Below are 27,932 nucleotides of genomic sequence, written 5' to 3'. Positions count from 1 at the left end.
CACACACCACACACACACTCACACACTGGTTATGGGAGCCTTGCCATCTTGCCAAGACATTCTACACATCATTCAAGAGAACTACATTAGAACAAGCTTCATACAAGTAGCATGAACCTGGGAAAACCATTTTTTTTCCAGTGATTCACTGTTCTAGCAAGGAGACAAAATGGCAGCAGGTGTCTTAAAGTGAAGGCCCACTCTCTTATATCCGGGTCAACTATCTTGGAAAATTCTTCCTCACATGATTTATTCCTTTTTCAATTTGATAAGTAAACTGAAGAAGTTAAAGAGGGGGTAGCTTCTCCTTTTTTACGATGTTTGCAAATCAGGTAAGGCAGTTTTCATATTTCATTAAGTCATAAATAGTTGCATAAGAATTATCTCATTCTCATACTACATCCTTACTGGATATCAGGAAATGAAGCAAAGATCTTTGCCTGGGTATAAGGGGCCTTCAAACAATGACAGGTACACAAAAACATGGACACGATATCTGCATAAACTGCATGAAAGGTGATTAATAAAGAGCAACAGAGATAGTTCTGACTAAGGAGTAGAAACTGTGTGTATGAGAGAAGCTGTGAATTTATGTGGAGGATTGATTCACCAAAGACCTGATTGAAGGGAGACACTTGAACAAAGACTTGGAAGTAACCAAGAAGGATGCTAGACAGGCAGGAAAGGTGTGGAAAGAAGAGGTCCTAGAGTCCTGGAAAAATAGCCATAGCCTGAAAGGCTGGGAACAAGTGAGAGGGAATGCAACCCGATCAGCTCACATCTGGGAGAGTAAAAAGCCAATATACTCATAGCCAAGTGTAGAGAAAGATTTATAACAGGCAGCAAGTAGGAGAACATGTGAGTTATTTCTAAAGCAGTGTTCTCATCCACCAACTGAATCAAAGGGACTTTTTTTTCAAAAGGAGAATATATATATTTATATAGAATGGCTCCATTTGTTTATTTGTGTGTGTGTTTGTTTGTTTGTTTGTTTCAACACAGGGTTTCTTTGTGTAGACCTGGCTGTAGTAGACCATGATGGCCTTGAACTCAATGATCCACCTGCCTCTGTCTCCCCAAGTGTTCCACTTCCACTGTGCAGCAAGGACAGGTCATTCTCAATTAAAGAGTATAGTCTTAGTCACTGTTCTGTTACTGTGAAGAGATATCATGACCATAGCAGCTTTTGTAAAAAAAATCATTTCTCTAGGGGGCTAGCTTACAGTTTCAGAGGTTTCATTTATTATAATTGTGGTAGGGAGCATGGCAGCATGCAGGCAGCTGCTGGAGCAGTAGAAAGAGAAACTGTAGGCTTGGGATGGACATTTGAAATCTCAGAGTCCATCCCCAGTGACACACTTCCTCCAAAAAGGCCATATCTCTAAATCTTTATTTTTTGTTTTGTTTTGGTTCTTGGTGTTTTGAGACAGGGTTTCTTCTGTATTGCCCTGGCTGCCCTGGAACTCACTCTGTAGATCAGGCTGGCCTCGAACTCAGAAATCTGCCTGCCTCTGCCTCCCAAGTGCTGGGCCTCTAAATCTTTCTAATTCTTTCAAATAGTGCCACTCCCTGGTGAGTGACAAATTCAAATACAGAAGCCTCTGGAAGCCATTCTTATTCAAACAACCACAGGTGCTTTTTTGAGCATGCTCAGTTTAAGATCATAATTTTTTAAAAGGAAATGTTGCAGACACATCCAGAGGCATGCTTAGCACAAGGTCAGGGAGCACAGCATGTTTTAACAACTTACAGTGGTAATAATGCCTCTGGCTATGCTAAGCTTTCACCATTAAGTTTTTTAAAAAAAAGACACTGTGAACATGTATTAATACATCCTTAAACATGCCAGTCTTCTCTCAGGAGCTAACAGGAGAACAGAGAAGACTGAGTTCAGAGAACCCTGAGGGGCCCCACCACAGAGTCCTGTCTATCAGAGAATGTGGGCAAAGATTTTTTTGTGACCTAGCTCACATTTTCAAGCCAACTGGCTTCCAAGCTGAGAATAGACTTTGGAAATAAAAGCTGGAACAATAATTCATGTTGGGACATTGTTGCTGTAGACTTGGAGAGAAAGAGGAGGGAGGCCAGTTCAAGAGTGGGGGTAGAAATAGACGCATTCTAACTTGCATTGCTCCTTAAGGATTATTCCAGCCCGGCGGTGGTGGCGCACGCCTTTAATCCCAGCACTTGGGAGGCAGAGGCAGGCGGATTTCTGAGCTCGAGAGTTCGAGGCTAGCCTGGTCTACAGAGTGAGTTCTAGGACAGCCAGGGCTACACAGAGAAACCCTGTCTTGAGAAAAAAAAAAGGATTATTCCATCTGCTTTTTAGGAGCCATTATCTGATACTGAGGAAATATGGACTTAAAAAAAATAATCCACAGCTTTATGCAATTCAAGAACAGCTCTCAGGTGGACATCATATTTTTTCAACTTAAAGAAATTAAATACATGTCAACCATAAGTAATACATTGCTCCCTGAGGAGAACATGGCATTTTCCTCTTAATCACTTGGCATGTGTGTACGGAGCTCCTAATTGATTTAGGTCACCACACTAGATGCTGAGGCAGGGACCATCTCTATAACAAAGGGTTGCTACAAAATACTTAAGGTTGGGTAATTCATTAAAAAAAAATGTTTATTTAGCCCATAGTTTGAAGGCCTATGGTTCAAAGTTGGGCATTTCTAGCTATTTGTACTCTGGCTATGACCTTCACAATGGCCCAGTGCATGGGAAAGAGATCAGATGGGGAGATAAGGTCTTGTAGAAACTGACAGGAAACCTCAAGAATATATGATCCCTTCTGCCATATCCCACATCCCTGTCACTTTCAAGTCAGCTCCACCTCTTAAAAGAGTGTGCGGTATCGTTGCCTCACTGGGGATCACCACATGAACCTTTGGGGGATGCAGACACTGTTCACCAACTGTTCAGCAGGTGAACATCGGTCACAGGAATCTGCTCTGCCAAGAGAAAAGCTGTGCTTTGTAGTAATCTGACCTGCATCAAAACAGCTCTAAAGGGACTTTGCTAGATCAGAGTAGGTACCTAATTTACACCACCTTGACTTCTGTATCTGTAATGTGGAGAATAAGAGAGTAGGAATTTTGCAGGGGTTCACTGGAGCATGTGATAGGCAAGCACATAGGTGATAAAAAGGAGGCAGCAGCAGGCAGCAGCTGCCAGGAACCACAGCTGCAGAGCACTCAGGTGAGCGCCTATTTCTCTCTCCCGAAAGACAGGCGTGAAGTTTCCCATTAATAAGAGTCGGGCAACTTGGAGACTTCTCACTAAGAGATCAAGCAGCTGGTGACACCCTCAGAACCAAAACTGTAACCGTTTGGAATTAACATTTCCTTCCCCTCCTCTCTATTTCTTCAGTCCTCACTACTCCCTGCCTTTTGATTCCAGAGAGATGGAACAGAGCTGACCATGGTAGATACTCTCATTGACCATCTGATGAGAGAATAAATGCTGGGTACCGAGCCGAGGTGGGAGGAGATCAGGAGATCAAAGAAACATGACAGGGGCATGCTGTAGGTACTCCTACAGCCTGCAAAGGATGTCTTGGGAAGTAGGTATAACGTGGTTGTGATCTGTGACTTGAATAAGCGGAATGCCATCTGTGTTCATTTCCACGTCTTAGTGGTTATGTTGTAGTCAGGAAAAGAATGGTTTTTATTGTTTGTTTGTTTTGTTTTGTTTGTATGAAACTCACACTAACATGCCCAGAGCTGATGGAGTAATAAGGGGATAGTTACGTTTGCAGTTCATTCTCTAGTGTTCCAAACTGAAAACATAAAACAAAAAACAAAAGAAAAACAAAAACAAAAACATCTTCCCTCCTGTTGTTCTGGGTGTTTAAAATTATTCCAGTACATAAGATAAAGATATGTTATGCCAATATATAAAATATTTTTTTAAAAATTTAGAATTGTAGTGGTTCAAGTGTCAAAAACTTTGGAGACTTTGTGTTCTTTATTAATTCAGAGAACTCATAGGAGGTAGCAGCTTTGCCCTCAGCTTAAATTTTAAAGTATAACTTTGTAAATTTTGTCTTTCCAGAATTTAATCATCATTTTTAGATAATAAATATTAGCTGTCTTTCCAGGGAGTCAATAACAGATTGATCTTGGGCCCCTTTGCAATGACTCTTTGTTAGCTGTGGCAGTCCTACACAAAGTACTATGGTCATAGCTACTTCTTGAGGTTGTTATAAGAATTACATTTAATAGTCTGTATAAAGTATTTTCAAATTGAATAGAAAGTAGCCATCCATCAGCACATGCTAGCTGTTGCCCACTTAGCTATATAATTAAACAAAGCATAAACATTATCATACCAATGTCAGTGACAATCTTTAGGACCATTTCTCTCTTACGCAATCTAATTTCATTTCCAAATGTGTGTTTCTAGACCATTTTGAAATGTGTGAAATGAAAATATAGATGAGAAGAAAACAATATTCAGGCAAGACTGATCTCTTTACACATAAGACAGAGCTAACTTGGGACTCCGTTGGTTAAAGGCTTGCTGTGCACGCTTAGGAATCAAATTTGGTTCCTTTGCAAAACTGCTAGTGGCAGTACTGTGTGACTGTAACTCAACCTAAGGAGGATTGGCTTGGTGGCCAGCCAATCCAGATGAAGGAGAGACCTTGTCTCAATCAGTCAATCAATAAGGTGGGTGGGAACTAATAAGATGGCACAGTGGTAAGTGCTCTCGCTGCCCACACATGAGGAAGTTCAAATCTTCAACACCTGTGCAAACAGTTGAAAATGGCCACACCAGCTGTGCAGGGTCAGAGACAGGAGAGTCACTGGAGTTTGCTGACTACCAGTGTAGCTGCAGGTTCAGTTGACAGACATTACATCAGGGGACCAAGACAGAGAGTGACACAGAAGAACACCTGGCATCTTCTTCTGGCTCTGACCATCTTTGTGGGTACTTATGTGCACATATATGTACAGATTTACCACACACACACTCACACACACACTCTCTCTCACACACACACACACTCTCTCTCTCTCTCTCTCTCTCTCTCTCTCTCTCTCACACACACACACACACACACACACACACACCACACTCCCACCAAAAAACAAAAAAGTATAGAAGTGATTTCAAAATGCACCCAGAGTTGTTTAACCTCTGGCCTCTACACACACACACACACACACACACACACCTGTGCATACAAATAATATATACAAATAACTATAAAATACACAAAAGAGTGTCAACATTTAGTAAAAAGTAACAGAAAATCATACCATATATTACTCAACTATTATCAGTTACTTTCATCAATAATAATGTCATAAGCTCTCCTGACTTCTAGTTACTTACAAGAAGTTATTTTTTACCCTGAGGGGTCTGCAGGTTGTAGGTTGTTCACCCGATTGACTAGATCAGCTAAATCAACTGGATCAGCTAGAATCAGCTAGATGGTTCCATTTTGAGATATGAATTCCTTAATCTCAGCCTCACTCTACTCTGGGTCGAAGGCTATTCTACCTACTTCTTGTCCTCCTTCAACCAGCAGCTGCAAAAGCATCCCATGGCAGACGGTGGGAGTTTAAGACAGGACAGGAATCCAGCTCTGCAGCACACGGAACTGCTGCTATCTTACCCACTTGTATCTCATTGTCCAAGTCAAACGGCTAAGTCCTACACCAGTGGAATGAGCTTCCTACTCACAGAGGGAGGACGCTGACATATAGTTATCCTGTTACAGGGGACTGAAAACTTAGGACCAAAAATTTAGCCTGTGAACTGCTGTATCTCAACTGATTTGCTTGTGTCTAAAAGTCCGGAGACCTTTGTAAGAAAAGGTAACAGCGTGCCAGAGAGCAGTACATGTTAGACTGCTTGTCCAGTAGTAGCCAAGGACTTAACCTGATTGATTTCCCTTTCTATTCCCATTTCTATACACAGCTTGTGGGAAGAACTAAAAATATCAAGGTAACACCTTCTGGCCATAACGTTGGGATTCTGCCTGGCAAGCCTCCCTCAATAGAGAATTAACCACGCACAGAATTCCTGTCACAGCTCAGCAGCGACAGACCCCTTCTTCTAGTATGAATTCATTCTGCAGGCGGGCCCCTTCATATTATTCATGTATACTTCATGAAATGTGTTCCTGCAAATAGCACATGCTTAAAAACATGGTTTAAAAGAGAGATGGCCAGAAATAATACTAGAGATGCAGGAAGGAGACAGCAGCAAAACTCTTACTGGTTACTCTGCTTTTTAAGGTGGGAGAGTAAAATGTGACATCACACACTACATAAAAGCTGTGGAAGTGCATTATCTCAAGTGAATATATGATCCTAAATGTGCAGTAACTGAGAAAATTTAGCTACCTGGAAGCTAGCTTCTGTGTGACATTTTTTTTTAAAGCTAACAAAATAGCCAGGTGCTTCCCTGTAGGTTTTGCTTCATGTTTATTGTAACCCTTTTAAAAATCCCTTCCAGAAACCACAAGTTTATATGCCCTACCCCACTTAACTTTTTATCGTTTATGTTTCCTGTGAAGATAGACAGATCAAGGTGCTCCTTACGGAACAGTCATTGGTAATCGAGTAATCTGAGTCGGCATGGTGTCTTCCTCTCCCCCCACCTCCACCCCACGCATACACAGGCAGAGCCCCACTTTTTCAGTAAGAACTCACTCATTGGACGCATTTAAAATGGATGGAAAGATAGAACACAGCCAGAATGTCCTTCTAAAAGACAGTGAGATGCATGCTAATCTAATTGCCCAAGAGCTCACATTGGGTTTAGAGAGCAAGCCTTCTGCGTTGGCGCCCCCTGCTGGGTATGAGCGTGAATTTTCTCTGAAATTGAAAACGTACCTTGTCAGCTGAGGGGGTGCATGTGTCAAATGGCAAATCCAACATACTTCTAGAATACCTTACTTCCGTGATAAACATGCCAAGCGATTCATAAGCTAGCTTCCCAAGAGCAGAAATATTCAGGTAGAAAATTACAGCTGAGACTCAAAATAGGATAGAAAAAACGTGCCCCGGGATGTCTGTTAGGAAGTGCTATGTCAAAAAAAAAAGAAAAGAAAAGAAAAAAGGAAGTGCTACTTCCTGCATGGGAAGGCAGAGGAAATCCTGGGTGACCTGCTGGGTAAACCCTGTGTGATAGCACTACATCTGGGCTATCTGAATGTGAATTTCTTTTTAACTGCCAGAAACAGTTCTTCACAATCCTAAAACTTCTTTATTTTTCTGCCTGTATTCTCCAGTTAAGGACCCTCTCTGTCCTGTTGTAGTCACACTAGAAGGGACATGGGAACCAGACTAATTTTAAAGGCATCCTGTCACCTACAGACTTCATACCTTTTATGAAATCTATGTTGTGAAGTCTGCCTGTTCTGGGAAAGCTGGCAGATCTCCTGCTTGGCTCAGTCCATTTGGTAGGAAAGAAGGGAAGAAATAATTGGCTAAATTTTTGGCACGTGCTCTTGAACCAGCTTGGCCTTATTAAGGGAACAAGAACAACCACGATGGCTATTTCCTCCCAAGAGTAAAAACCAGTGCTGTCATCCTTATGAAGATTCTCAACAGCAGGTGCTGTGTGGTGCTGTTAAATATGTCACTTACTGCAGTGAATTTGAAAGCACACTGAGAAGTCACTAGCTTCTTGTATTCAAAATCGTACTGTGTCCCCCTTGAGCTGAGCAAACTGAATAGATTATGCACATACTCAGGTATTCATTGACTGCAGTCTTGTCCACAGTGGAAGCTATCCAGTGGATTGTTTTTCAGAGTATCTCAGTAAATGGTCTTCTGCAAGTTCTAGGGTTGGTGTGTTAACTCCGCTAGTCAAGGCTCCCCTGGGGGGGGGGGTTCTCATACTTCTGCTTTTGCATTAGGAACTGGTAGTAAAGCAGCACATGTCTACCTTCCCAGCATTAAGGAGATACAAGCATGAGAACTGCAAGGTCAAGGCCAGACTGGGCACAGAGTAAAACCCTGTCTCAAAGTTCAAATCAAACTAAACCAGAAAAGAACGAACAATACCAAGTGGTGGTACTGAAAACACAGTAAGATCATAAGTGTTGGTGACTTAGGCCTACTTATGGGCCAGGGATGGACAGGGCTCGGCAGTCTGCTCTGTGATATTGGCTAAGGTGGCCATTCTGCATTTAACAGGTAGCTGAGATAGACTAGAAGATGCCATGCTGCCTCCCTTACAGGTCTTGTTTCTTCAGAGGTTGATTTCATGGCCCTCTCTGTCCAGGGGAGTCTAGTCTGAACTGCATTGCAGTTATGGCTCCCTTTCCTGAAGGAGAAAACAGGAACTGTCATTCTGAGGCAGCTCAGAAGGCTCAAGACGTCATTTCTACCTTGTGCCTTTGGTCGAATAAGTGATGACATATTGTGTTCACACAGAAGGAGTCAGCTGCTACTCCTGCACAGAAGGCCTTATGCTCATTGTACTTCATATAGCTAACTTCTTGTTTTCAGTTTTCTGTATATGACTACATTTTATATTCCATTCCTGTGTCTTTAGATAAGGTAATAATCTATATTTCCCTTTTGACAAAGGTGTTTTGGAGATCTCCCCAGAATTAATTACAAAAGCAGGCCTTTACTTGCCCTTGGGAATATATTTTTCTCTGCCCATGAATTCACAAATTTTAAGACAAAAATTAGTTAGTTGCAAGGACCCAGGCTCCATTGCAGTCAGCTATTTAGTTATTTTTTTCAGAGTTATACAATCGATTAGCATAATGAATTCAGGACAAAAAAATTCACGCATTGATGTGTTAGATCACCATATACAAGATAAATGAAAATAAAAATTTTCAAAGCACATATCTAACAAAAACATAAAAGGCAGAGAAAATCAGCCAAGCTCCTTACACTGAGAATGTTACTTGATTCAAAGCTGAAAAGAAGATTGGAAGTAAAACGTGTTTGGCATCTTTGGAAATGGCCGGCAAAGGGAGAAATGCTTCCAGCACCGGAGTGGATATTATTTACTTCAATGTTGTTTTTACCTCTAGCAAATCCTGGGAGAAGAGACGAGTACAAATGCACCAATTTATGTGGGGGGCCTCTTCTATTTCATGCCTCTGATTCATCTCTCCACTGTGCTTTTGGGGAGTCATGGTACATTGCTTGCAATTAATTTCAGTGTCGCATATTAGCCATAAAGAGATATTTCATAAATTGACTTGATTTTTTTTCTCCCCCTGTGGTTTTCTTGAAAGATGAAAGTGGTCCAGAGGAAAAGCAAACTGCGGAAGAAATGGAGGGGCAGAGCCAAGAAGCAGGTGGGCTCAGGTTTCTTTTGAGGAGTCTCCTAGGCCTCATCCACAGAGGTGAACAACAACTTTACTCACTGTTATTGCCTGAAAATGCTTATGCCTTTTCAAAAGCTGATTAACCCCGTGTTCCTTCCTCTCTCCAGTTCCATTCACTCTTAAGTTGACTGCGCTCCCATAAAAAAAACAGTACACTCTTATTACCGATTCCCTTTCCTTCCTGTAATAACAGATTGCCTAGTAATGCACTAAGAACTGTGGACCAAGATTGGAAGCACAGTGTCAAAGCTTGGATAACGTAGATCAGGTCAAAATGAGCAGACTGAGTTAGAGGAAGAAAAAAAAAATGAAATTAGAACTACATGAAAAAAAATGAAGAAAAGGCTTTCTCCACATACTAAATGAGGTGTTTTAACTCTCTTGCATTTAATTTTGAAAAGCTACATGTCAGGCTATCTTTGCATGTGGTAGATGGTGCCAGATAACCAGAGCAGCATCTCACTGCCAACAGATATAAGATAAAAAACTTTTCTGACATCACCTCTATTAAGAGAAGTCACTGTGCCTATTGATTATATTGCATTATCGATTCTTCACTGTAGATTATAAATTTAGCATTTTAATATAATAGACATTACAGTTCAAATGGGATTAAAATAATTTCTGAGTTATCACCCACCCCTTGCCCCATTTCTGTCCTTGGGAATGCTGTCCTTTAAGATAATAAGAGCCACAGTCATATGGTTTCCAGCCTCACTGCCAAAATAAAAATATCCCTGTTCCCTTCAATCTCCAAGTTATTTTCCTCATTCTATTGAGCCTCGTGTGGGGAGCATGACTTTAAAGCGTGAGCTCTGACTTTTGTGCCCACCACATCCTAGTCCATATGCTGATTAAACCAGGCAATGTGATATGTTTTCTACTGGAAACTTTTACACTACTCTTGGGACTGCTATGAGGAAAGAGAGCCTTTATTATTAACTGAGAAGATGGAGTTGAAGGAGGCGAATCAGAGGATGCATTGAAGCAAGCCGGGAAGGACCTTGTGTACCTGTTGTTGGCTCAGCTGGTCCTTTCCTTAGAACAGAATGAATTTTTGGTACTATAAATTGTTCTTGCCTGACAGTCCCTACCCACTACCTACATACCATTGCACTGTGTTCAAAGTGGGGCTGTTTAGGGATGACATGTATTAGTAAGCCAACTGCTGACTGCTGAGGACCTGGTCTGACTGTTGAAGTTTTATGAGTTTATACATTCAGTGTTCTGTTCCAAGCTGTCTTATTAACATTGGTTTTCTTCTATTACTGTACACATACACACAAACACACACACACACACACGAATACATAATGCAGATACATGTGCACATTCATGCACACATGCACACACATACACATACAAATACATATGCACATGTGTACAAGCATGCATGCATGCACACACACACATGCACCTACACATGTGCACATGTGCACACACATACACACATGCATGCACACACATGCACATATGCCATGTCTTATTCATTGATCCTTTTCTCCTAAATCAGTTAGGTTCTGGAAGTTTCTTTTTGGTTTTGTGACCACTTTCTGAGAGGTCAGAGTGGAAGAATATAAGCCTTCTTTATCTATTGAATATGAGAGCATTACCACTCAATGTGGCTCTCGCCTAGGCATTAACTGCAGCATCTCAACTGTCTTTCTCAGTGGCTCCTCTTGCTCATCCAAAACAGCATGCAGACTGATGGAGACTATCAGCAGGGTCCATTAGAATTGTGGACAGTGCTGATCCATTCATTTTTCACTTTCACAGGCTCCTCTGATTAGGCAACAGAACAATCAAAGACACAGTTTTGGTTGTTAAAGCCCCTTGACCTGCTGATAGTTTCCAAAATAAAATATCTTGCTTTCATGCAACATAGTTCCCAGTACCAATGTTGATTGCATAACTCTGCAGGTCTCTTCCACATAATGGAAAAATGCAGTCTCAGAATAGCATACTTTATTTACAGGTTCTGACAGCTGTCACCATCAAATCAAATACAATTGCATATAGTATTTATCAAGAAATCAATAATAAATGTATATATCGAAGGTTGACTGCCTCCCCAGCAGTGAGTGTGCACTGCAAACACTGCATTTAATTCTAAAAAACAACATCCATAGTTCCTTGAAGCTTATAATCTGATGGGAGAATACCAACAATAAACAAATCAAAAGGATCCAATTATCAGAGAGTTCAAGTAGCTTGCAGAGCAAAGAGGTGAAATTGAGGCAACCCTCAGAGGGCAACTCTGAGGAGGACCACTGGGGAAGTGATGCTTGAGGTGGGCTCTGAATACTGGTATGTGAAAACCCATTCCAGACAGAGGGAACAGAGAATAAATTGACTTCAGGGTGGGGTTTGGGGGAAGGGGTATGTCTGGAGCACAGTGGGCTCAATAGAGTGTGAGATCTGGTAAGAAATCATAGGCCCAGATGGTGGCTACAGCATGTTTATTGAAACATTTTAACCATTGAAATAAATGATCTATGTGTTAATGAACTCATTTTGCCTGGGAATAAAAATGGGTCAAAAAAGTAGAGTTAGAAGATGTCTACAGTCACCATGACAGAGGATTACGGAAAAAGAGACCAAAAGAATGAAATATGGCACATTCTAGAAATCAGAAGCAACATGGTACATAAGCTAAAAGGCTGAGTGGGGCACAAAAGGGAACGAGGAATCTCATATACATCCCAGGAGTCTAGCTCCAGTCTCTCGGGGAGGAGGGGGGCAACAGTACCACTTAAGTGCTCCGTGGAAGACGTTCTGTTGGAAAAGTTAATTGTTTAGTTTTTGCACCAATATATTTGAAAATATGTGCAGAAAGCCATAAGGGATGTAACATTAGATAAAGATGTTCATATTGGGAGATGTGAACACTACAGACCAGGTTTAGGGGACATTGAGATATAAGGGATATTTAAAGCCTGCGACTAAAAGGAGAGTCGGTGAGAAGAATATGTAACTGTCAAAGGCAAAGGAGCAGGGACATCATGACATCTACATCCCTGTCTAGAAAGGCAGAGGCAGCTGCTACAAAGATATGTTGTTAAAGAACAGGGATGGGGCTGGGAAATGCTATTGAGATGTCAAGTCAGATGGACAGGAAGAACAGAAGTTGAAAATGATGCTACTCGAGAGAGAGGCTGAGGCAGGAAGATGGCAAGTTCAAGACCTGTTGAGGCTGCCTTGAATTTGATGGGCAAAGGAAGGAGGCAAGCGCCTTAGAGGAGAGAGTTAGGGAGACTACCTGAAAAGCGCACATGGTTTATGCAGGGCTTCAGAAGTGAAGGCACAGAAGGTATCAACAATAACTTTCTTCAGGCAGTTTTGCTCTGTAGGGAGATGAAAATCGAAATGTGCTGTGACTTAAGGGAAGGTTAACAGTTGGTGCCTTGTGTTTAAGTCAAAGGCAATTGATGTCTAATGAAAGAAAGTGATCCACCTCACCCCCTTATCTACATTCCACGGATGTTATTCTGTGTTCCAATAGAGATACAACCTGAAAGTAACAACACTATGTAATGGACAAATGATATGCTAGAAAGTAAGAAAATGTCCTTGAGTTGTGTATTTTATCTTTAAGTCTGTGACTGAATGACTATAAGAAAAATATGTACGTTGTTTTACCAGTTGTCACATGATTTTAATAAGTTCCTGCATCCTAATTTTACAGTTTTAATGCTAGTAGCTAACTATCTAGCACTTTGGAGGCCAAACATTAACCAAATCCCCAGGGTTCTGATGAGACCAGTAAGAGAGATTAGCTCTAAATGGCCTTAATTGGTAGTGTGAAGTGGACAGAGTCCTCCCTGTCCTTGGTCTCCATTCTATAACCAGGTGACATGATATTCCTGCATATCTCTGGGTGCCTTACTTTGAGTGGTCCCTTTTTACTGGACTACAGTGCTGACAGCCACGGAAGAACTGCCCAGCTGGACAGCTGAGTGTCTTGGCAGTCCATAGAAGTGCTAACTATAAACATCATACACATAGAGGCACTTTGTAGAAACTTGCATGGGTCTATGTTACCACACATCACAAATCAGAAACAATATTCCATTCTTTGAGACTTGTGGAGGAAGCAAAATGCTACTGGAGTTGTTGGCATACTACAACCAACAAATAAGTCTTCCCCAGAATACATTTTGTAGTTCATTGGCCTTTGTCTTATGTGAAGATTTATGCTTCATTAGTTATAAAAGAATGCATTAGATCCCGATGCCCCTATAAGACCATTTGGCGTGTGAAGGATACTGACACCTTCATAGGCCAGTGGTGAGGGAGCTGTAGGGAAGGAAAAGCCACAGCCTGAAGGTACTAAGCCTGACGCACTTCTTTCTGTTTTATAGATGGTGTCAACACCACCCCTGTGCCCAGCCCTGCTTCTGAAGACAAAGCTGAAGTCCATAAAGATGAAGGTATGAGTCCAAATCTAAACTTCACGGTCCTTAAAAGTTAACCGTGTGGGGTTTGTTTATGTAAGAAACTGATGCAGCGAAAGCCTCTATTTTGAACACAAGGATCCCACCCACTCAGCTCCATGCCATATCGAACCTCTTCAGAGTTTATATATACATTTACATTTGTTCCTCTAAAAATAATATTCAATGTAAAAATAAGAGTGGGCAGAGAGAAAGTGTGGCTAGAGAAAAAAATGTTTATCTGAAACTCAAGAATTTGTGGATTCAGCTGTTTGTAACTATTCATAGGCATAAGTTTGAAAGCATGGCATTGAGGACCACCTACCAGAGCCCCATGGCTCAAGGGAAAAATATTTGAAAGGCATAAAAATCAACCAGTGGCAAGGCCACATTTCTATGGATTATCACAAAGAGAAAGTACTCCTGACCCAAGTAAATCAAAAAGAAACTAATGATAGGAGAAAATTTGACTAGTGTAGAGATAAGTGCCACAAAACAGAGATGCAAATGCTTTCAAAAAAAATAAAATAGGTCATTTTCTCTTCTCCCTCCTGATTGGTGGGTAACTCTTTCCATCAGAAAGAATATTTGAAATATGCCATTAGGAGCTACTAAAACCTCATGTGACTGCCAGACTAGGCTGTTGTATTTGAACAAATGGGTGTCTTGTAAACCATAACACCTACTTGGAACTTAAGTATATACTTTGAATCCATTTCTTCAATCTGATCTGATGTAAAAACAGGCACACACTGCCAGCTAGACTTGCTATTCCTTAAGTCTGTGTAGGAAATCAAAATAGTCTTGGAATACTCAATGGCATATATAATTCTATATCCCATTGCCTGGTGAGTCTTTGTTTTAAGACTTGTAGTTGAGGGCAGCTGATAAGTGTGTAAATAATTGGGTTGTATGCTTGGGACTTAATCCTAGTTTTACTACCAGTTACTTGGCTAACCTGTGACAGATAAGTCAAGAAGAAAACAAATGATTAGCATGGAAATACATGGTGAACTTCTTTGTACTTCTGTTTTTCCTTCTGTAATAAGGAAAAGAATAATGTCGATCTCCATCTGGGAGCATGTAACAGTGGGTCAAAGCGCTTTCTGTAGAAGCATGAGGAACTGAGTTCAGATTCCAAGCACTTAAGTCATTGGTTGTGGCATATGCCTGTAACCATAGCACTCAGGAGTCAGAAGCAAGAAGATTAAAAGTTCAAGACCAGCATCAGCTATACTTCAAATTGAGGCCAGTCTGGGATAAATGAAACTCTGTCTCAAAAACTAGAAAACAGTGAAAAACAAAACAAAAGCCCCCTAAGTCCTAATAATCTATATTTATGGAGACATACCTGTAATCACAGGGCTGAGATTGAGAACAGATCACTAGACTTGCTTCCTACCATATGAGCTCCAGATTAATTGAGAGACCCTGTCTCATGAAAATAATCCAGAGAATGATAGAGTAGAATGCTCGATGGCATCCTCTTGTCTCCTCCATACACCTGTGCACATACATATCACACAGACTCGTGCACACACACATGCACATATATACATGCTCAGTAGATAATATCTACCTCACAAAATATCACAACACAGGTCAGTTTTCTTGCTGTTTCTCTGGCCCTCGTATAGATCAGACTTTCCAGAAGACAGACCAAGGTAGATTATTAGGAAATGACTTGTTTATCAGAGAGAGAGAGAGAGAGAGCTCCAAAAATCAACTCCTTTAATAGAAAGGGAAGAAAACAGAAATGGCTGAGGGGAAGCTCTAGTGAACTGTCAGAAGGGATTTATTCCAGATGACATTATGAACCATAATGGGCAAGAGGATCCTGCCATAGATTCTGGTTGCTGTCTATCCTGGGGAAGGATGTGTATGGTCTTGACTAAAACTGTTCCTTTTGATTGGGGTAATTGTAGAAGCCATAAATGGATGGCATGTGCAGGTTCCTGGGAAAATAACTGTTTCTTCCCAAAGGAGATATGACTGAACCAACAGTGTCCAGGATAGTACTCTCATCTTGAATGGTCCCCTTTTTTGTTTATTGTCAATTTTCAAAGGACATTGTCCTTCATCCTACATAGGCATATGTTCGGATAGCTCTTATTTCAAAAATAATTGACATATCTAAAAATGTAATTCATATCAGAGTTCCTGAGAGGTTTCTGGAGAAACTTAGTCATTTTACAGAGAAATAGACTGATTGTATAAGAGAAAAGATAGAAGATGGTACTTATTTTAAGAAAAAAAAACAGAAAAAAAAAGGAATGTCTCAATCATTAAGCTTATCATAAAAATGTGAAAGCATCATGAGTTTGGATGACAGAGTGTAAGAAGTAAGAAGAGGAACAATCTAATTTGAGTACTTCCAGCTGAGATTTCTTGCTGTTGAGTTGTTTAGCCGGGAGACATCACACCTTCATAAAACACGCTGCTTGTGATATTCTTGATGCTTTTAGGATCTCACACCGTTAATTGCTCATGCAAGGATCAATTATTTTTCAGAATACTTTTAGGAATTTTTTTCTTAAAATAAGACTTTTAATGGTGCTAACTCCATCAAAGGATTGTCATGTGTCACAAATGTATAAGACTAAATGTGAAGATTTAGGAGATTTTGCAGGAATTAAATTGTTAATTTTCATTAACTTTTTTATTTGGAAAACAAGTTTTGTGATCTATGATAGTATGTAATCTGATTTAAATTAACAGTAAAAGATATAGGATGAGGATTTTGCCTTTATCTCCTGAAATAGCATTCATATAAGGGCACTGTATTTTTTTTAATGGATTATCCATTCAGACTCAGTCTCTGATGCTTGCCAAGCTGTCATCAAGATTGACAGATGCACAGTTTAGAATTAAGAAAAAGAATTTTCCATTGAAATCATCCAAGATTGAGGTCAAGTTGAGGTTAAAAGGAAGTCATAAGTGTTCAGGATTCATTTCAAACCTTCTCTGTTATTAGCTTTCATGCAGAAATATCTGTCCTCTGTGACACCAGGGCTATTTCAGAACTCCACAGTCACAAGATCACTTATAGAAATGCTTATGACACTCTCCACTGTAAGTGGCAGAATATTTTCTGCTGATCGAAGGTCCTAAAGGATCCCTGTTCTCTTGACTTTTGGGAGACTTCACTCCTAAAGGAGCCTCTTCTGCGGGGCTTAGAATGGCCCCTGGTCTGGAATGGCCAGGCTCTCACTCCAGGATGATACCCATGGTGTTTACAGCTTTGCTTGTCAGTTGACTTGCTTTATATTTGTTAATATTTTAGTCTATACTGGAAATTAGCATCTTCTAGAATGTAGGAGTTGAAAACAAGCAAGCAAAATAAGGTAGCTGTCTTTATTCCTGGAACGGCAGGTTGTTATTTTATTAACCAAAGTTGAAAAAATTAGAGAAGTGTTAGAACCTGAGCATAGTCTACACTAGTGATTCTCTTTGAATGCTGTAGATATACTTCCCACTGGGAGCCAAGTCTGGATCTTCTTGCCCACTTACACCATTGTAAATATAGACTGTGTAATTACTGCGAGGAGGCAAAACTGTCTGCTTAAAGATTGCAGTAGGCTGTAGTCCCTACACCAAGGAAGACACCTGTTCACAGTACTTATGGCTGTCGAGTGGGCGGGACTTGAGCTGAGAGGCTGAGGTATGAGGAGGAGGGATATGCTAATGAATGGCTCATCCACACGGGGTAGATTTGAGAGCCAGGACTGAGCTGAAATTAGCTTCAAGGTAAAGCTGGCCCCAGGGAAATATCCATGACATTTGATAGGCACTCTGAGATTATTTGCAAAATTGGACGTGAACTTATCTGTTGAGAAATTCTCCCTTTACTGTCATGGATGCTCTTTTTAAAACAGATTTTATACTTTGAATTTTGAAAAATAAATTCTATTTGAGTTAGCAAACATGTAAGCAATCAGATCAAAGACCATAAAACACAGGAGTCAAATGCAGGAATAGAGAGTGCTCTGGCTGAAACTTCTGAAGAGCCGATGTAATTGTTAAATGTATAGTTGTCTCCTTAGGTCACGAGCACTCTCCTAGCTGTCGCCATGTTTTTCATATATCATCGTCATCCCCACTGCCGGGACACCTTACTGGGGAGCGGGTGGGGGAAAGGCTGTGCAAACACATCCAGATTCACCTGCCTTATTACTTAATCAGTGTCTAATTTGAATTTGAAGGTCAACTAGACCAAATCATAGGCTCATTAATATTAAAATCAAAATCAATTAATACCCAGGTGCATACCCAAGCTGTGTCCCTTTCCCTTTGGAACTCCGTGAAAGTCGCACCAATGCTGTTTGGCATTTATGAGGTAGGATGTCACCTGAGAAAGGATCTCTAAATACTTAATCTAGTTTCAGACCTTGTGGAGGTCAAAATGACTGGAGGGAAAAAAAAGAAAGAAAGCTGGAGGGAGATCAGGTATGGAAACAGAGCCAAAGCAGAAAGATGAGGTCATGTGTGAGGAAGCTGAGTGTAAGAGGTGATCATTGGTGGTGTCATTATCACCATTATCACCGCTAGAGTGGCCAGCCATGCCAGCTCATAACTGCTCTATTTCTCTATTCCTTACCTAAATAGCTTCAGAGAAATAAAACCTTGTGCCACCTAGGAAACTGCCTTCATCTCCACCTTCATATGAACTTTCTTAGTCCTTTTCCCACCCTTATTATCCACCATTCCCTCCTGAGGGCTTCATCCTGATATCCATCATAGGAGGAGCAAGTCTGTACCTTCCTCTAAGTCTGCATGAATAAAGGGTCTGAGTGCACATCAGTGCCTCTCAGTGACCCACTCTTGGACTGTCAGTCTTACTAAACATTGCTAGAAGGTGGCTGTCCTCTGGTCTTTCAGTGAAGTGGAAGGAACTGGGGCAAACAATATGTCTCTAGCTGCCACCACTGCTTTATATCTGTCCACGGTTTGTGTCCCTCATTTCTCAATAGGGAATCTCAGAGAAGGGGAGAAGAAGTGGGGAACACTGTGTTGATGTGACCCACACAGGTGATACGTAAATGAGCTTACAGCATTCGTCTTTGTTTATAGAAATAGCACACATTAATTTTAGAACATTGTTTTAAATACTTAAAACTTTGTTCCTATGGAAAAGTATGAACACTATGAGTAGATAATGATTTCTCCTTCAAGGATTAAATTGCAAACATTTTTTAAAAGTCTATTCTGTTGCTTCATTTAACTGCAGACCATGAATATTCTCTCATGGTTTTAAATATGCCTCAGAGGCATGGCTTTTATTGGAGGTATGACATTTTATCATCTGGTGTCTTACCACTTACACTGTCAGAGCCCTAACATTGAATTATTCAGTTATTTACAGTTTTCTCCATTGTAAATAACAGAAGTATGTGGCTCGTGCATTTTAGATGGTGTGTGTGTGTGTGTGTGTGTGTATGTATGTGTGTGTGTGTATAGTGTATATGATCAGTTCTTCATCATAAATTTCTGATCTTTTGCTGATTTATTAGGGAAACAGTTAAAATATCTTCATTGCTTGTATATATTGTCTTATTTTTAAAGGCAAGACATGACTATTATATAAATAAGGAAAAGAAGAGAAAAATATGATCTACAATTTGAATTTTGAAAAATTATTATTTGTAAAATGCTGATAAATAAGCCTGAGATTTATGTTTCTCAGCAAACACATACATATATTAAGTTTTATTTCTTAGGATATTCTATAATGCATATCTGTTTGAAATTACCATTTAAACATAAAAGTGGAATTAAAATTCCACTCAGACTTTTGATCCTTTTAACTTCACTTACCTTTATTTCCTAATAAATAAGCCCCCTATACTCCCCCAATCAACACTTTAATTGCTCCTTGGTTGCGTGTTACATTTTGAACAGGCCAGAAACATTCCTTATGTCTTGTAAATATTATAATTATTTCTGAAAAAAATAAATAAAAATGTTCTAATGTTTTGTTTTTTTCAATAATGTTTTTGTTTTTTATGCAGTTGTTTTTTAAATGTATGTTCCTTGTAGCAAATTCAAACAATGCAAAGACAATGAATAACATAAAAAGTAATTCTTTTACCCTGAGATAATTAACATTTGCATTGAGGACCATTCTTTCATGTATCTCTGAATATTACAAACACACAATGTAATATCAACAAACTATACTATATTACATATACAATATGATTTTAATGTAATTTTCTTTTTGTTATTTATTTCTCACTTTCCAATTATTTTCAGTGTAAAGTACAAAGAAAACCTAACCATTTAATCTTGGTTTTCAGTTTTCCAGGTCTAAATTCCATCTGTATCTTGACTAAATGGTGTGATCAATGGTATGCTATTTAGTTTCTCTATACTTCAGCATCACCATATATTAAATAAAAAATGATAGTAGCACCTGTGTTATATAATACTATAATACTAGCATCTCACTCATATGGAAACTAAGACATTTTAACTATCATTAAATAAATGTTTGCTCATTTATAAACATTGTATCATATTCTCCATATATTTCTGAATCTCACTTTGTTGTGAGCAGCAAACCTTCATGGAAATCGCTCTCAGGCTCTCTCTGTAGATCTCATTCATCCACTTTAAAGCTCAAATCATGGCTCATAGTTCAGCTGTATCATAATTTATTCAGCGATTCTCCTATGATGAGCAAGCATTTTCTTTCCATTTTAGTGCCATACAAACAATGTTGCAATGGCTGCTCTTGCCCGTAGATTGTCATATGCTGGTGCTTTTATTTGTATGGGAAAGATTCCAGGAATGTGAACAGTGCTTTACGGAGTTTGTGTTTTAATAGACATTGCCAAAAGGCTGCCTCCAAAGGCTGCAAGAAACCATATTTCCATCAGCAATTGCTGCTTTGTTCTTTCTAACCTTTTCCAGCTGAATGGGTATAAAGCAACATGTCACTGCAGTTTTTTAAAACATTAGTATTATTATCTCAACTGTGCAGGTAACAGGTCCAGGACATTCAAAAGAAAAACCAGTTCAGTGACACAAAATGGTAGAGTCAGAATTTTAAAATCAAGCCTGTCTGAATCCAAATTTTATCTGCTCTTCTGTTTCTCAAACTCAGCTTTGGGAGCCAGGAGGAGCCTTCCTTCCTGATGGAGCAAGAGAGGACAGGAAGGGCAACCCAGGAATACTATTCCAAGAGCAAAGTGCTCAGAGCAGGAAACAAGGCAGCAGGGAGAAAGAACAGTTTTCAGATATCTAGCTCATTAAGACCCCAATACTAGCATGGTATCAAGGTTATGATGACGTATAGCATGCAGATATGCTCCTCACTAGGCAGATAGCCCAGTCCTTTTGCATCATATTCAGTCTTTCTATGCCTGCAGGTGCACCATTTGCTTCCTGTTACTTGCCAAGTGCATCATAGGCAGAAGTCTATGTTTGACTTGTTCAGCATTCTGTTAAAACCCTGAATATAGTTGTAAAGCCCACAGCCAGTCCTTAGGTCAGTGGCTAACAAACCCTTTCCTTCTCTTCTTTCCTTCTTCCTCCTTTCTTCCATTGTAGATTGAGTAAACATTTCAATGATAGCAATTATCAATGCCCATGTTTTCTTTCCTTTGCTTCTTCCCTCCTCATTACTCAATGCTAAACTACCCTGATTCCTGTGTGTTTACTTACTGAACTTCAAAATCCACATGCTCTGTCAATGTTAGTTGTGTGTGGCATGTCTTACCTACCTAGATATAAATAGCACCAAGAGTAGACTTCATACCTCATTGTTTAGATGCTCTCTACAAAACCCCACACAGAACGAAGTCGGTCACCAATGCTTATTTAATTTAACCAAAGGAAAGAAAATGATTGTACAATTCTGTTGATAAAACTCCAAGAGTTTCTTAGAGAATTTAATTGAGAACCATACATCAGAAGAGATATTTCTTATTAACTTTACAAATATGGGTGAAAAAATTATCTGATTTTTTTCCTCAAGAGAATTAGCTGAGTGAAGATATAAAAACAGAATCTGTCATGGAGAGTGGGCACTCCACAGTTCCTATCATGGTGCTGTCCTGAAATATTGTTACAATTATTAAGGTATCCAATAGGAGAAGTCATTTTTCACAACTGTCTAATTTCCAAGGTAAATTTTCCTTCTTTTGTTCTCTTTTCCTCTTCCTTCCTTCCTTCCTTCCTCCCTTCCTTCCTTCCTTCCTTTCTTTCTTTACGATTTGTACTTTTTAATTTATTTTTTCTTTACTTTACATCCTAATCCCAGGTACCCTCTCCTCCCAGCCCACCCCTCTCCAAGCCCTCCAGCAACCCTCCCCTCTACTTCTCCTCTGAGTAGGGGGAGGCAACTTATGTGTACTAATCAACCCTGGGACATCAAGTCACTGTAAGACTAAGTCCATCCTCTCCCACTGAGGCCAGACAAGGCAGCCCAGTTAGCTGAACAGGATCCCACAGACAGGCAACAGTGTCAGGGACAGCTCTGCCCCAGTTGTTGCAGGACCCTCATGAAGTCCAAGCAGCACATCTGCAACACATACACACATGTGCAGAGGAGCTAGGTCCAGCTTATGTGTGTCCTTCAGTTGGTGGTTCAGTCTCTGAAAGCCTCAAAGGGCCCAGTCTTCAATACAACATAGCAAATTACTACCTAAGGGTGGGATCCAAGATAGAGAAAATGACAATTTCAAATGGAAAGACTTGACCATCAAATCTCCATGAGAAGCAATACCAGACTATGAATCTGCATCTGCTTTGAGGAGTGTGTGTGTGTGTGTGTGTGTGTGTGTGTGTGTGTGTGTGTGTCTGTGTGTATGCCTGTGTGTGTGTGTGTGTGTGTTAAAGCTATCATGAAGAGCCATTCGCTGAGGAGACCCTCACACTTTCAGTGCTGACTGTCAAGTGCTGTACCATACATAGGACCATATATGTAGCCCTGGTTAAAGGCAGTCTGTCACAAACAACAATGTAAAAAGACATGACAGGAGAGTGGCTTCTTGGGAAGAGTTATAGTTCTTGGGAGATAGAAGGAAATAAGAGAGTCTGAGATGAGAGTGAAATCACATAATATATCATTTAACATATCACAAACTTATATGGAATTCTCAAAAAAGAAATTAAAGGGTAAAACAAAATGATTCTTAATATTTTATAACTATGAAGCTTTGAAGTTAGAAGCATCAAATATTTCCATTCACATTGAGCAGACTACAGTGAAGAATAGTAACGGGTCAATGATGTCTTTACTCTGAATATTGCCATGAAATTACATACCCATTTGAAAAACAAAAAAAAGGAAGATTAGGCCATTAGTTCTGAAGTGATGCAAATTTTTACCTGCCTGCTTCTTCCACACATGGTTTAGAACCCTTTCTTTGCAGCCTGTGGCCATTTTTAATATTTAACTGGAGAGAGAAGAGACTAGTTTATTGTGTTTATTTACAATCTTCACTTGCCTTTATTTGAGTGGTTAACTTAAGAAGTTGTAGGACTTGAAAGAGACCCTAACAAGAGACACAGCATGTAGGACACCAGGAGGCACCTAGTTAAACATACCTGGAAGTCAACTCACTTCTCACTAAGTATGAGAATTCATCCACGGAGTAGAGGGCCTGCCTCATACAATTGTCTTATTGGTGCCTAAGTCTGATCCCTTGAAGCCTGTCGGCCATTCTACTCAAGTTTTCAGGGTCCACTTTATGCTTCTCAGCACAAGATTTGCTTAGGGCAGTCAAGAATATAGGCAGGTTTAACTTGTGTTAAGTAGCATTAGCCAGGTCAGTGTGTGGTCTTGGTGGGAGGTACCCAGCCTCCTCTCCAAGGAATCTTGTTAGGATACAGAAATGTGAAAGGTAACTCCAAGACAGACACATCTCTGTTTTCAGACTCAGGTGCTGTTTTACCCTAAAGGAGAATAAAGTAGACATGTTTAAAGCTTTTTATCTTAGTTGGCACATAATAATTACAAGTAGTTATGGGTCACAGCATTTCAGTACATGCGTATATCACATAATTATATGACCACAAACAAAATAAACATTTTCTCCTTTTGCTCTCCTGGTCTTTATGGTGCTGAGACTCCACCTGTGTCCTAGCACTTGTATACTAGGGAAGCTCCACACTTTTGCACCACAGTTCCTAGGAGAGGTGGTGTTCCTAATTAAATACAGAACATCTGTTCATTTATGTATGTCTGTTTGCCTGTGAAATATTCTTTACAGTAGTCCTCATCACATATGATTCTTTATTGAACTCAAACAGTGGTGTGTGAGTTAAAAATCAATAGTGTACTGTGTGTTCTAGGAGATTCTAGAGTTCATTTTAAAACACAGACTTTAAATTCCTTTCAGTGGTGAATTAATACACACTACTTGCTATGGGTGAGACTAGTTATTTAGATTTAATTCATAGTGAGGCTTTCCTAATAGACTTTTCAAAAACTTTGGTTACATATACTTAAAATAGTTTAACTCTGAGAAAGTGTATAATTATATGCTTTTATGCCAAATGTATGTTTATTTAATATTCATTAATAGTCAAAGATTGTTAAATAGCAATGGGAAACCAATATAATAACCCTACATTTATTATCATCTATTATTTTCACACTAATTATTGTTGTTATAATATAGTAGTTAACTCAACTATGTACTCTCTTGGATCATATTCTAAAGACATAGGGAATGATATTTGAAACAAAAATCCATCCTACACTAGGACATAAAGGATACAGAGCTAGAATGTCGTTGTCTAACACAATGGGTTCATTCTAAATTTAAGTTCAAATGAACCTCAGTTCATATAAGAAACTTTATAACTATTTTCTAATTTAGTGACCTCAGTTTTACATTCTTTAGACAAAAATCACAGTATCTGTGTAACCTTGGTGACTATCTTGACTCAATCCTGAGTTTTCTTTTATATGAATGTAAATAAAAATACTTATATAACAGTCACAGATTTAACGAGCAAAGGATCAAAAATACTTGGGAAAAATTGCATCTATACTGAACATGTACAGATTTTCCCCATGCCATTTTTTCTAAGCAATACAGTATGGCAACTCTGAACATAGATAGGATTTGAAGTAAATGATGAGATGTGTTTACACTCTATGCAAATGCTGCACTATTTTATATAAAGGAGTTTGCCATTCACAGATTGTGATGCCTACCTGGGAACCCAAAACCATCCTCCTGCACGTGCTGAGGAACGACATCACCACTGCTGAGATGATACAGTGCTATTATTAGTATTAATGCCAGCAAAAAGGACCACACTAGGACTAAGGGATATAAGATTTATCTATCCGCAAAATAAAGTACATAATGGTGTTTCTGTCAACAAATTAAAATCATATCTCTCATATTAAAAATGCTTGACTCCTTAAAGTATATTTTTTTGCTATCCTTAGAGTCTAATCTTATCTGACTTATCACTTTCTTATAAATTAGTGTGAAAATTATTTTTGGAAGAACTCCTTAGAACAGTCCTAGGAAAGGCTGTGTTCTTAGCTAACCTAGATAAATACAGAACATCTGCTAACTGATATCAGTCTGTCTTTCTGTGAAATACCTCCTAAAGGAGCTCTGAGATTCTCAAACATAGTACCTCTTAAATTCAAACATTGTTCATATTAAATTCAAACATTTTAGTGTTTGAATTAAAAATTAAGACTATACTTAAAGGATGTTTGAGGACGTGCTAGTGTTAGTTGTGAGGTTGTGGATTTTGGAGGTACATATGGTCGAACTCTGCTAAAATCCTGATATTTCATAAAGAGACACACAAGACACAAGATCATGTTTTGACTGGATATGATATACAGCAGGCAAGATAGATAGATAGATATATAGATAGATAGATAGATAGATAGATAGATAGATAGATAGATACATAGATAGATAGATAGATAGATAGATAGATAGATAGATAGATAGATAGATACAGATACAGATGTATGTATACATATGTATATTCTTTATGTGCTTATATATTTGTTAAATTCAGAAGCTACATAGCAGTGATCCTGTTTAGGCAGCCTCATGCCTAAAAGCTTACAGCATCCTTGAAGATGTTGATAGATATTCCTTTGTAAGAGAGTTTAGGAGTCAATTCGAACCTTTGGGAGCTACAGTTAAGCAGTTTCAATGGCACTGCACTTCTCAGAACCCTTAGCATGTAATATGAATTGGGATGCTCCGAGAAAATTATGTATTTTACCTTTGCTATGCTAATTAATCAAATCCAATCGTTAAATATTTTATCTATTGTTTATTACTTTTATGATAGAACATGATTTTTGGGCATTCCAAAACGTCATTGGTAAGCAACCCATAAATAGCAAAGAGCATAACTTAAAGTTTTTGTTTCATGATGTCATACTATTATGACACAAAATAGGTAAAAATTACTTTTTGGGGTCTCAAACTTATCTTTATTCAATGGAACTGGGAAACAATTCACAGAAATTTCAGGAAGAGATTTTTCTGTTCCTAGCTCTCAATAATAGATGTGCACAGCAGAAATGTGCTGCTGTCTCCTAAAGGTGTTTGATTTTCATTTCTGCCATGTGTGTATTTCTTTGGTATTGTGTGTGGGTGCAGTGTGGGGGCTTCTAGAGACATGAAGTTGATGTCAGGTGTCTTTCTCCAATACTTTCTACCTTTATTTTTTGAGGCAGGGTTTCTTATTGAACCAGAAAGTCATCAATTTGCCTAGGTTGGCTGGCTAATAAGCTTCAGGGATGTGCCTTTCTCCCCTCCATCATGAGAGCACCATCCCAGCCTTTTTACATGTATTCTTAGGATGCAAATCCAAGTCCTTGTGCTTACAAGGCAGACACTTTGCCAACTGTGCCATCTCCCAAGCCCAGGTCTCTCTGTTTTATTGTGACATTTGTTTGCACTTATTTATGGGGTGCTGTATGATAATTTAATACACAAACATAATACTAATAATCAAATCCTGAAGCAAGCACTTCCATTTCCTTAATCCTCTACCATTAATCATCTCTATTTGTTGGCCACTTTAATGCTCTCCTAATGACTTTGAATACATCATAGAGCATTATAACCAAAATGTTACTGTACTAGGAGCCCAAAGATAATTCCTCCTGTGTGTCACTGGTGTCTTCTTCTGACTTTTTCTTTTCTTTCTCTGGTTCTCTAGTCTGTCAATATCATTCTTCAAGTTTATTTTCTGAGATCAATCCTTAGTGAAATACTTTAAAACCAATTACAGAGACAAAATTTCTTAATATTCATTGACAGCACTTAATAGTAAATTTGTCTTCCTGTTTCATTTGGTCCTAAAACCAAAGTGAAGTAGAAAAGCAAACTGCTTGTTTTTACTCAGGTGGAAGGGACAGAATATAGTGTGCACATGAGTGTGTGTGTGTGTGTGTGTATACACACACACACACACACAAATGCTGCAAAGATCTTGTTTTGTTATTTTAAGTCTTGAGACCTTGTTATCATTCTCAGAAAAATAAAAAAAAGTCTAGAAGCAGGAATCTCCTTATACCACTTCAGCTCTTACACACCCAAGGATGTTGTCCTTGGCAACCACATCCTTCTTTGACATGCTGTGAATCAGTATCAGTTACTCCTCTCTAAGCATGTCTGCATTCTAGACACATAAAGATACAGATACATCTGTCAGCCTCGAGTTCACGCTAGTTTCTTAGGGTCTGAAGATAACTCTGAGCTCCAGGTCCTGATTTTTCCTGACTTTCCTACCTTCTGCCTTCTGCTGTCTGGAACTTCCTTCCAAACATAAGTACTAGCATATACTTGTCTAGAGAAGTTGAATATACAATGTTATTATCTGACAGAGATGTTTACCAGAGTCAGTTGGAGGAACAGCAGATCAGCCTAGGGGTATCGGTTGGAGTTATTGCTTCAACCCTGAGTCTTCTAAACATTCTGTGTCCATGTTAGAATCCCTTTCAGGGATCTTCTCTAGAGCATCCCCCAAGGTGGGGCTAACAAAACTCGTCAATGCTATTCTCTATATGGCATCACCTTAATTTACAAATAAATTATTCCATTCATACCAAGGCCTTTCTCTCCTCTCTGTAGAATACTTCTAATCCAACAATCTCTCCATTTCATGAAACACAAAGAAATCCAGACATCTGCTTGTGGTGCATATGGTAACCATATGTCCTAAGT

At 39.3% G+C, this 27,932-nt stretch overlaps 1 protein-coding gene across 1 annotated transcript in view; it reads left to right on the top strand.

The window, feature by feature from the left end:
- Nucleotides 1-27,932, top strand: part of Macrod2 (mono-ADP ribosylhydrolase 2) — a 1,849,434-nt gene that overhangs the window by 1,727,151 nt on the left and 94,351 nt on the right. The window contains exons 12-13 of the mRNA XM_028755287.1: nucleotides 9,233-9,343; nucleotides 13,687-13,755. Coding sequence (XP_028611120.1) covers nucleotides 9,233-9,343; nucleotides 13,687-13,755 — 180 coding nt within the window. The remainder of the gene's footprint in view (nucleotides 1-9,232; nucleotides 9,344-13,686; nucleotides 13,756-27,932) is intronic.

Source organism: Grammomys surdaster, unplaced genomic scaffold (assembly GCF_004785775.1).
Source record: "Grammomys surdaster isolate TR1022 unplaced genomic scaffold, NIH_TR_1.0 129, whole genome shotgun sequence".
Lineage (NCBI taxonomy): Eukaryota > Metazoa > Chordata > Mammalia > Rodentia > Muridae > Grammomys > Grammomys surdaster.
The sequence above is the reverse complement of the archived record's forward strand: the minus strand, read 5'-3'. Positions and strand labels throughout refer to the sequence as shown.